The sequence below is a fragment of the Diachasma alloeum genome, unplaced genomic scaffold, assembly GCF_001412515.2.
Source record: "Diachasma alloeum isolate Michigan unplaced genomic scaffold, Dall2.0 Dall_scaffold_00690, whole genome shotgun sequence".
NCBI lineage: Eukaryota > Metazoa > Arthropoda > Insecta > Hymenoptera > Braconidae > Diachasma > Diachasma alloeum.
This window is the reverse complement of record NW_021680822.1, coordinates 142,822-154,954: the sequence shown is the minus strand read 5'-3', so window position 1 is coordinate 154,954 and position 12,133 is coordinate 142,822. Positions and strand designations below refer to the sequence as shown.

At 35.5% G+C, this 12,133-nt stretch overlaps 1 protein-coding gene across 1 annotated transcript; it reads left to right on the top strand.

Annotated features, from left to right (window-relative positions):
- The first annotated feature begins 1,042 nt into the window (after positions 1-1,042).
- Positions 1,043-11,163, top strand: LOC107044228 (chymotrypsin-2-like). The gene is made up of 4 exons (XM_015266034.1): positions 1,043-1,117; positions 3,264-3,580; positions 10,657-10,908; positions 11,020-11,163. Exons 1-4 carry the CDS (start codon positions 1,069-1,071, stop codon positions 11,161-11,163), a joined length of 762 nt encoding a protein of 253 aa, XP_015121520.1. The 5' UTR covers positions 1,043-1,068.
- Positions 11,164-12,133: the final 970 nt, after the last annotated feature.

The following is a 12,133-nucleotide window of genomic DNA, read 5'->3' as shown; positions in this document are numbered from 1 at the left end:
GGGCGTTCGGAAAATTACTAAGGGTTTTTGGCGCCTCCTACGGGTCGGTTCTCCTGGATTCACGGGGTTAAAAGACCGATACTACTAATTCTCCTAATTTTTCAAAACTCTAAGCAACCTGGCAATTCACGGGATAAAAGGGTTGCACTTGTTCCTCGTGACCTTCCACCGAAAATCTAAAACGTAACCATCTAACCACCGTAAAATCCATTATAATTTGGAGCGCCGGCATTTCAGCCGGACCTAATCGATTTGCCGTAGGATTAACAATAGGGTGGCTCCCATAAGAATTATCGGATAACTTGGCCCTTCTTCGCGATAATTCCATGGGCCCTCAAAAACGCGTAATTATGCCGGTCTTGAGATTAAACAAAATACTATGGAATTAAAACACAAATTTAGCCACACCATGGCGTTGAAACCCCCAAACCTCATGGTCGTCACGACGACTGGACTTCTGACCACCCCGGGGTGGAAAAGTGAAACGCTCTCTCTCGCTACCTTTTACTCACGGGTCGCCTTCCTATGTCACGGGCGGGTTAGTTGTTTTGATGGCAGCATCGTGTCCTAACGAACATCCCCACATGTTCGTTACATAACTCAAAGTTAAATTCAGAAATTTCAACATATCATGGCAAACATCTGTCGTTCTTTGTTCCATTGGCCAAATATCCCCGGTAATTTTAATCATTCTCTTTTTACCATTTATTGTTTTTTATCACTGAATAAACCAATATATTCAACTATGCTGACTGAACTGTCATTAAAAAGGAGGTTCTTTCGCATAGAAAATGAGCACACTCCATTCTTATATATGCAAACACTCACACCTGATAGTGCATGATACATGTGCTGTTAGCAACCAGAAATGTATATAAAATCTAGCTACAAACCGAACTCGCCAAGTATATAAAGTACTTCTTGTCAAAGGAGGAATCTAAGCCATATATCCCCCACTCTACCCAAAACCCCACTTAGACCCGTACTCTCGTCAACTCAAATCGAGATTACTTTTTTGGCAGAATTTAGTGTAGTCCTCTATTTGAACTCAGTCTGCGAATCTTAAGTATGGCCTTCACTTTATTGTTCTTCACGTTTACTGCAATAATTATTGGAAGTAAGTATCAGTCGGGTCAACCTAAGCAACCTTGATTGATTTTCGATGAATTTTCAATACTTCCAGATAATGTAAAATTGATAAGATCGGAAATAAGTACTGAATATGAAGGTTTAAACACATTTTATTTTTTTGCATCTACGAATTATGATGAAAGAGCTATCTTGCTCACTTACGTATTTGAAAATTTGCCACACCATTATTAAATGAATTGGCAATGATAAATGCATGATGCATAATATATTATCAAGAGAAAAAATCATTGCATTCACTTAACCAATTTTTTCATCAAATACCAATTGATTCATGTATGACTTTACCAAGCAAAAGTTTTGTTTGTTTTTTACTGAAAAATTGAAATTTTTGAAATATATAAACAAATAAAAACGAAAGCCAAGTCAGGAATGTCAAATAAATGGGTATAGGACACGATCAGATTTCTATAGAAAAATAGTTCTCAAGAAAAACAGGTTTTTTAAAAATTCTCTATAAAATAAAAAATCAGTAGGAGCAGGACCAACATCCTTGGCGCAGATTAGCAGATGGAGGATTACATTGATATAGACAGTGAGTAGAAAAAAACCGCGCCAAGAACGTCCTGCTTCTACTGATTTTTGATTTTATGGAGAATTTTTAAAAAATCCTGTTTTTCTTGAGAACAACTTTTTTATACAAATCTGATAATTGTGTCCTATACCCATTTATTTGGCATTCCTGACTTGGCTTTCGTTTTTACTTCTTTGTATTTTTCAAAAATTTCAATTTTGCAGTCAAAACCAAACAAAACATTTTCTTTGCACAGTTTTTTTACAAAAACATTTGTATATGTTTTTAAAGAGATTTCACTAATTTTTTCAAAATAAACACAGAATTATTTTCATATCATAAGGATGTTGTTCTTTTCAATTCAACTTATTTGTGTTTCACAAGATAGAACATCCTTTCAATTGTTAATTGAAGGAAAACAAACAGTTCTACTCGAGATTAATATTTTTTACCGACAATTGATCATTTATTCAGATTTTAGACTTAGTTTGCGTCTCCCACTCAATTTTTTATTTGATTTTCTATGGAGATTATAGTTTTTGGTGAGATGGATTAATTTTCTTTCAGAAACAACAGAGCAAAATGTTCGGATGTAAAAATTTCGTAAAAATGTTGATTTGATGTTTCTTATTTTTGTTTTTATTTCTTATTTTAAAAATATCACGAATGTTGTTGAAATAATTACGAAAGTGGCTTCTTGTTCCTCGCATCTTACCGTAACCTAATTGAGACCATTGTCCCCACGAAAGTGAAAACTGTCAACACTCTAAAAAAAATACATATTAGGTGGTAAAATTTAATTATTCACAGACATTCAATTGTTTATCATACAATTTTTGTCAAAGAGCTGATCTGCTACATTTCAAACATAGACCATAACCTCCTAGACTGTTTTCATCTCCGAGGTCCAGATATATACATATGCCGAGAAGAAATACGAATTTTCGAAAAAAGAAAAAAATAGAACACTGAATTCATTTTTCGTTTCACTCTAATAAGTAATTTGAAGTGAGAATAACACGTATTCCGTGATTCTTCAGAACATGACAACCCACATTTAAATGCACCTGTGGCAACAATTCGACATTGGATATGAGACTCAGTTGGACAGGCGCTGCCAACATTGTAACTTGATTCTCCGACTTTATAATGTGAATGGCAAGAATGTGAATATCAGCACGGTGCTATGCGTGTATCTTTTTTACTGTGAATCTAAAAAACACAATAGTTAAACCGTTGAAAAGCACATAGGCGTTTTATATAATATGACTAAGGACAATTTTTCGATTTGTCGTCCCGTTTTTGCTATAACGAATGTCGATTATTTAGAGGTAGTGGAGGGGGAAGTTCTATCGTATATAGATACACGCTGCGCTCAGCCAGATGTTTTGTACAGTCGGCGTCAAAACTTTTCTTGGCCGATACGCTACCGCGTATCTCGATCATTATTCATTTCTTTAGTGATTTCGAGAGTAAAGAATTCCATTTTTTCCACCGAGTTTCTATAAGTTAACATACAGCAGGAAAAATGTTTTAAACTACATATACATGTCAATTTTTACTTTTTTTTGTCCATGAAAAATACTTGTTCATTGTTTAGCTGCAGCAAAACCTCCTCAAAAAATTTTGAATGGAAATGATGCAAATCTCGGAGAATTTCCTTGGATGGTGTCAATCCAGTATGAGGGGCTCCACATTTGTGGAGGTGCCATCATCAGCGAACGACATATTTTGACTGCAGCTCACTGCTTCGTTGGAAAATATCCAGCTCCTTATAATAAAGATATCACTGTTGTCACAGGAAGCGTTGATAAATATTCAGGTGGTCAGACACATGAGGTGGCCACGGTTATACCTCATGAGAACTTCCAGAGAGGACCAACGACTAGATGGAGGAATGACATCGCACTGGTTACAGTAAGACATCTCCTCAATTTTTATGGTGTCTCCAATTATGTACATGACCCACTCACTGATTCTTTCCATTATCAAATATTCCCATTAATGAGCCGTCTCACGCCGGAACATGTAAACACCTAGCGCATTCGTTAGCAAGATCGATTTTATAGTAAACTTCTGTAGCTTCTCCCTACGTTCTTTTCAATAAATATCATATATATATATATATAGATTTTGCACGCAATTACAACTGGCCTCCGCTACATCAAACAGACGTAGTCGCCTTCGATTTTTGAAAATTTTTCGGTCCTCCGCTCGAAAAACATAGTCCTTCCGGGTTAAATACGTCTGGGTTTTAACATCGCGAAACGTGTGTGGTGTGCGTAGCGTCCTGAACTCCAGAATTGTGGAATCGCCCATTTCAAAAAGATGGGTTAAACCCAGAGGTACGTAGTCACCTTCGATTTGACGCAGTGGCCTCTCAGAGAAGAGGCGAGTAGGATAGCCACATGTAGTGTATATGGAAGCGTATATGTACGCTGTGCATATGTATATATATATAGAAAGAAAAATCTGGAGATTTTGAACTTTCTAAACAACTCATTCTATGAAGATATTTTCTATCGTCTTTCGAACGTGATCTGGGTTGTTTTTTTATTTGGATAATCTGAAATGTTCTGCAATTCCTCTTCAGTTTTACATCGCTCTGGTGTCTCCAAAAATTATGACTGTTGAATCAAGAAAACATTGAAAAAAACTCATAATTTTCAAAGAGTGCTTTTACGACCTTCAAGTCCCATGCGGCACTATCCAACCCTATGTATGCAGCTGTGGTTTCTACACGGCACCGCATTTGCACTCTAGAAGATAGCAGTCGCATAAGAAACCACAGAAAACCCATGCCATTATATGGCGGTTACTCTATTAGCAACCTCACGAACCTCGGAGTCTCAAGTTGAAAAATTCGGTCCCACTTGGGATCGAAATTACAACCTTCTGTACAATAGAATTGCATCTACCCCACTCGGCTACTGGCATGAGTATTTCCAAAGAGTGTTGTTGAATAATATTTAGAAATGAAATCACTGGAGAGGAAATTGCAAATTAATAATGTACTGTATCTAATGACCGCTGGGTCATCAGTTGTCACTGTAGCCAATGGCAGTCAAATCGTTAGTTGCCATAATAAATTATCCATTTACAATTTCCTCTCCATCGGACTAATTTCTTAATGATTATTGAAAACGCTCTTTGAAAATATTGAGTTATTTCTCCCGTTTGATGTAAAATCCAATCGAAATTGTGAAATATTGTAGGTGAAAAAACTATGGAGGTAACGCTCGAAAGATAATCTATCGCGGCTTTAATTTGCAATTTTTTTGCTTCAATTTCGTGATAATAAAAGAAATTATAGGACGAAGAATTTCTGTGGAAAATATCTTAATCGCTAAAAAAAACAAATGTTTTTGTAAAAAAATGCGCCAAGGAAAAGTTTTGTTTGGTTTTTACTGGAAAGTCGAAATTTTTAAAAACTACAAAGAAATGAAAAATAAAGCCAAGTCAAGAATGTCGAATGAATGGCCATAGTGCACAATCAAATTGCTATAAAAAAATAGTTCTGAATCGAATAAGGATTTTAAAAAATTGTCCATGAAATAAAAAATCTGTAGGAGCAGGACCAACGTCCTTTGCACGGATCAAAGGATAGAGGATTAGATTGATATATTCTTTTTATCACGTATAATTCTATGTTTATCTCACTTTATTAAATTAAATTAAATTTCAATCAATTTTGTCAGATTTTCAACTTAGTTGAATGTTACTATCATCATTGTTCATATTATTTTTATCATCACGCTGTGACGAAAAGTGAACTTTTCGGCACGCTCCGCGTGCCTAAAAGTCCAATTTCCGCCACATTGTGATGAAAAATATTGTTCGTAACTCATGAAAAAATGTTTTTTAGCTCGTGGGATTATATCACTCGCGTTCGGCTCGTGATATAAACCTCCCACCCACCAAAAAACACTTTTTTGCACTCGTTACGAAATATACTAATATACTATTTCTTCTCTACAATCGATTGTCTTTTTTACAGTTGTGTCTCTCTCCTCAGCCCTTCGATAAAATGTTAATAAAAAAATGTTATTAATATATACTTGAATGAATTTGAAACATCACAGTTGAAGAAACTATCAGAAAGTTCACTTTCAGGGAAATTCATGAAAAATTCGAAATTTTCAATAATCATCATAAAAATCGAATCAATCAATATAGCTATCATTATCATCTTTTATATTCGACTTAATGGCAGGTATAATTACGATTTATTTGGCACTACCATTTAATATATGTATTCCGTATCATTTTTCCACATCTTGGGACTTCACAGGATATTGTTGGATGGGATTTTGGAATAGGGAGGAGAGGAACCGGGATTATTCAAAATATTAGTTTGCAAGAAAAATTTACTGAAAAAATTTGATAGTGTAGATCGGGATTTGAAGCAAGAATTTTCCGATTATGCATCGCGTGCTTTCCCAATTCAAGGTAAGGTCACTGAAGGTCCCAAAAAAAGTCCCAAGGATTACGGAAATCACAAGGGTCACATAAAAAAAAGGAGTGGCCAGGGTCATGAGGGTCACCAAGGTGACACTGCCTTGGTTAAATCCGTTTTTGACTGAAAATTTTTTAGATACACGATAGTCACAAGGGTCACACAAAAAAAAAGGAGTGGCTCGGGATGCGTTATTTCGAGTTTCAGTTGACTATAGTCAACTGAAACCCATGCGGTTACAGGCACGTATCATATAAATGTAATTATTGAATTTCAATGTGTGAATATTACTGCGTGAATTTGTGCTTTAATTATAAAAATCTTAATGGAAAAGTTTGTATCCTGAAAAATAAGGACTGAAATGCATATATACCAAAAACTAATTGACGGATTTTTTTTACTTTTCCTGTATTCCCGAGGAAAAATAGTATCGGAAAGATATGTCAAATGGTGGCGTTAAAGGAATCGTAATTTTCCCTGATTCTGCATTTTCGTTTTCTTAATATTTGAATTTGGCCTCAGTGAGGGTTTAATCAAGGTTCAATTGCGATTTAATCGGGATTCGATCCAAGCTCAATTAAGATTTAGTTTAAATTCAGCCGAGATTTAATTAGGGTTTAGTCAGGAGTTAGTCAGGAGTTAGTCTATGAATAAGTATCCAATAAAATGGACTGATACTTCAGTTTAATAGTGGTTTTGATATAAACAATCCTTGACTTTACTGTGTAACTTGATAGGCAATGATGTTATTATAACTATCTTTCAACTTGATCCACACTGTTACAAAATTACTCTTGAAATTTGAAGTGAAAAAGCTTGAAGTTTTTAACAACGACAAAGGTACATGAAATTCAGTTATATTGAAATATGGATAGACTAAATTATAATAATATACAGAAAAAATTCAAAGAACATATCATCATTCAAATTAAGGCTCGGGTGAATTATCTTTTTGAATGTGATCTTGATTGCTTCTTTTATTTTCATAATCTCAAATGATCTCCAACTGCTATTCAGTTTTACATAGTGCTGGAGTTTTAAAAAATTATGATTGTACAATCAAAAAAACGTTAAAAAAAAAGCTGAACATTTTCAAAGAGCGTTTTTGCATAATATTAGGAAATAAACCCAATAGGGAGTAAATTGTAACTTAATAATTGGATGTATCCAATGGCTGTTAAGTCGTCATTTGTCACAGTAGTCAATGGCTGCCAGACCGTTAGTTACTATAATAAATTAGCCATTCAGTATTTCCTCTCTATGGGACTTATTTTTTAATCTTTATTAAAAACACTCTCTGAAAATTTTCCGTTTTTTTCTACTTTTTTGGATTGTACAATTATAGTTTTTAGGGACTCTTGCGTGATGTAAAATACAATGGAAATTGTGATAAATTTCACATTACAAAAGTGGAAAAACAATCGAGATAACCTTCGAAAGATAATCCACCCGGGGCCTTAAATTCATTGATTATTCATTTGCACTTCCTTAAATTTGCTGCTAGTTCATTTCGAGTTTCGAGCATATAATTCATCAATTTTTCCATCTAACAATTGTGTCTAACTTTTTTTTATCGTTATTTTACATCGCTTCGGCCCGGTTAGGGTATACTGCGATGATGATCTAGACTTTAAATGGTTAGATCGCACCGTTCTACCCGGCCGGGATTTGAACCCAAAACCTTTCGCATGTGAGGCAACGAACTTACCTACTACGCCAAGCCACCGGGCTGTGTCTAACTTGAAAACTTTTCCCAGCTGTGAATTAATAACTATGATTGTGAACAGCAAATTTCCTCTTTATGAGATTCGATTATCGTAAAATTTCGTCAAATCTAATAATTAATATCATTAAAGTAATTTTTTTTTCAAATGAATATTTTCTTTCTTGAATGGGGGGCTCTAGCCCCCCAACCCCCCGCCGGGGATTGAACCCTGGACCTCATCGGGGCTTCGCCCCTGGTGCCCACCGGGGCTTCGCCCCTGGACCCCCCACACTCTTGACCATTATTCTTGGACTTCGTTACAAATACTTCATCATCGCTGTTCAGTTGCAATTGATTCATTTATCCCATGTATGCTTTTCCCCCCCGCGTGGGCGAACTTTTCTTACAGGTATTGCAAAAAATAGTATGTGGAACAAGTGCGTGTAATCTTTTTCACCTGGTGTGATCGACGCTTGCAGACAATCACACATCGTGCGAAAAAGTACTACTTTATGCAATGGTTGCACAATATACTATTCTTGAATTTTCAAGATGAATGAGAAATTTATTGAACGTTTTCATTTGAAATTGAATTCAAACTCACAACATTGAAAATTCGCATGATATTGTGACGTAAATTCCAAGAAATTTCTAACAGTGTAATTAATATTAGGATGAATTTTTTAGTAATGATAAAATAACCGATTTTTTCGCATAAACAATAGGTAATAATTCAACAATGAATGGTGGGATTCCCATCATATTTTGATAGAATCAAGAGGGCATTGATACCGATTTTTTCAGCCACGATTAATTCCGTTTTAATAAGAATTTTTTAAGCACCATGGGAGGAACATGAGAAAATTCATGAAAATTGATAGATCCCCTCTATGAAAATTTGAAAAAAAAATTGAAAGAAAAGATCACATACACATACAGACATCATCTAAAAATCGCATATTCGGATTCGGATAGTCTAATTAAGCTTCCATTCGGAAGATTAATTTCCATTGAAAACATTGGAAAAGATTAATTCTCATCAATTCATGAGCAAATAATAAAGAAAAAAATTGTCACATATATATATACACACGAAAATACGGACATGATCTAAAAATTTTATTTCACGAAATTTTGTGGTTAGTTGGTTTTAATTTAGTAAATTTTTGGATGTGGAATATTAGTTTTTTACTTCATTTGATATCATTATCTGCATTTTTTCCTATTCATGTCATATTTTATGATATTTTTGTGTATGAAAATATCTCAGAAAACATCCAGGAAAAATTGCAGGAATATATGCATGTATTCAAGAATTGAATTCTCGTTTTGTTACGCATGATAATGTCAAGAAAATGACAACTTTCTGCTAAAATGATACATAAAATGATGAATATCTCAATAAATACTCGAGATCGATTTTTTAAAGTATTTTTCTCGGTTTTCTTGGGCAAAAATACATCGAAACAGATGGTCAAAATTTGTCGCCCCGGTTATCGTGATCGTCCCGATTTAAAGTGAGAAAAAAATGTTTCCCGTGGTTCTCCATAACAACATCACAACCCACTTTCAAATGCACTGGTGGCAACACCTCGAGGTTGGATGTGAGCAGCGAAGCTCAGTTGGGCCGGCGCTGCCAACGTTGCAACCTGATTCTCCGACTTTATAATGTGTTATGTCCTATAGAACTTACTAGAAGGACAATGGTGCCTTTCTAATTATTTAGCGCCAAACTCGAAATCTGGATTCGTTAGCCGCTAAACCTCTGATGAGGACTCCATCGAAGTTAACTCGTTGATGATCAGGATGATTGGACTATAGGGGTTACTCGAAATAAATCCAATAAACTAGTGCTTAGAGAGCACAATTGCACTTTCATTCAGGATATTCCAACTCCGAACTTTTTGACCTTTGCACTACAAATAAATTTTATAACACTTGAAAAACTTTCAAGATATTACCTGAGAATGTCTAATTGCGGAGAGAAGCTGAAGGTTTATCGTAGAACTGCCATGATGGAACCGACCTACACTTAAACTTAACTTCAAGGGTTGGGTCCAACAACCCCCATCAGACCAAAAGTTGCGCACGCAAACCTAACCTAGGGGAAAGGGAAAAGTGAAACCCAAGGGAAAACGGCGAAGCAAAAACGGGGAAAAAGGGGAGCGTGTTACGTCGCAAGTTTTTCCTCTCGGAGGATTTTAGGCCCCTCACTCCAGCGATACAATGAACAAAGGGGAGCCCACACATGTTGATTACGTGAAACAGAGAAATTTTCGAAATAAACAGAACTGAGATTTTGCGACTTGGGACCGTGACCGTTGAATTTATTTTCCTCTCAAAATTTTGGATTTTCAAGAAAGTGTTTACTCAGAGAGAATTTTGGAAAGCTGTAAATTATCAGAACAAAATCCAAGTACTTGACATTTATTATTTTTGTAACGTTTTTTCTCGCGCTCGCGAAGTTGTTTTTCGTCCTCCTTGTCCATTGTATTTCAGACTTGTTTATTCTTTTATTTTCGGTAGATTTTGAACTTTTAGAGCTATTCAAATGATTTTCAACAATAATTTGAATCTCGCAAACTATCTTGGCACTATTAATCATGTCTGATTAATAGTGCCATCTATAAATTTCAATGTCCGGATATCCCAAATGTGAATAGCGAGAATGTGAATATCAACCATAGACGTATTATAACTAGATTGCGCATTCTCTATATCCTCTATGTAACGCAGATTTGGGAAAAAGTTTTTCTTGTACAATATTTCATCGTAAAATGAAGACACAAATAGTTAATTCAGAATAATCATTATAGTAAATTAAATCATTAGCTTACAGATAGGATAAGGTTCAGCAGAACTCAGCAGAAGATTGACTTACCAAGTTCAGTGACTACTCGTACATTCCAAGCCCAGCTTTCTGGATTTGGATTGCTTACAAGGGGATTATTAGGTGAAAGTACTGTTATTCTAAAAAAATCTGACGTATCTGTTCTTACTAATGAGGAGTGCAATAAGAAGAACGGAAGAGTCTTCGACGATCAAATCTGTGGATTTGATGGGATAGATCGCGGCTTTTGCAATGTAAGCACTGCTTCTCAAAAATTTGCAACGATGTTTCCGAAAAAAGATCATTGCATTAGAAAATAAAAGATCATGTATTCTACTCTTAAACTAATACTAACAAAATTTTAGGGCGACAGTGGTAGTCCTCTGGTCTATAACTACCAAGTAATCGGTATTGTCTCCTTTTCGCCATCATGTGGAATCGGATATCCAGACGTTTATACCAGAGTTTACTCATTCCTGGAATGGATCGAAAGCGCCAAATCTGCTTGATTGATGACTCACTCTAATATAAAAAAAAAGTTATTCTCTAAATTCTTTACGATAATAATAAATAAATGAAATTTTAAGGAACACCACGTATTGAGGGTTTTTTTTCTCTATGCAATGTTGTATACCCACTATTTTACTAGAAATACTTTCCCAAAACCTAACTTCCCTGTCTAGACGTCCACCAAATATTTCGATTCTAGAGATCCTTTTCCCTCAAATATTTTATTACGGTTTTATTATTTCAATCCCGAAAACTCCAAGAACCCAGACGAAAGGTTTTATTATCCTTTTCTTTTCGAAACCTTCTAAATTGTTTCATTATTCCTCGCTCCTGTCCCGTACCTCAGGTCTCTAATCCGGTACTTTCCCGTGCCTCGATTCCTAGAACTCCTCATCGAGTCATACCTCCCCCGTGCCGCCGTTAGTCCAACCCTCAAGGGTCATCCCTCACCTAAACTAACCAATCACTCACCTTGGGCCTTTCTCCCTTCAGTTTCTCCAACCACTACTATCTACCCTCAGAGGACTCTAAGTAAAACATCTCTGTACTCCAACGACATCATAATTATTCCAACACTCAAGGAAGTAACATCTGTTCAGGAAGATATCCAAAGTTACTAATATTGTACTTGTGTTTAAGTCTCTAAGAATAAAGATTTCGTGTTTAATTTGAAGTAATTTATTTCTTCAATCCGGAATTCAACAAAAATTTGGCGACGAGGATCGGGATTCTCCATTACTTGTGCAACAGTGCAATTGTGAATTTATATTCATCCTGGAATTCAAGTGACAACTTTCAAGTTGAGATTGGAGAACGGAAAATGAGACTAAAATTAGGCGGCTTCACGAGAAAAGAACTACACGCTGGTTGATAATCCTGGAATTAGCAACTCCGGCACCGTTTGTGGAAACTATCTGCAGTGACTGTAAGTACTGAAATTTTGGTTACTCTTCTGACAATTCGAATCCT

Bases quoted from the DNA above. Each gene is read 5' to 3' on its own strand.
- LOC107044228 (XM_015266034.1), top strand. From the start codon at position 1,069: ATGGCCTTCACTTTATTGTTCTTCACGTTTACTGCAATAATTATTGGA. The intron at 1,118-3,263 runs GTAAGTATCAGT...TTCATTGTTTAG, and splicing joins TACTGCAATAATTATTGGAA to CTGCAGCAAAACCTCCTCAA. The intron at 10,909-11,019 runs GTAAGCACTGCT...ACAAAATTTTAG, and splicing joins TAGATCGCGGCTTTTGCAAT to GGCGACAGTGGTAGTCCTCT.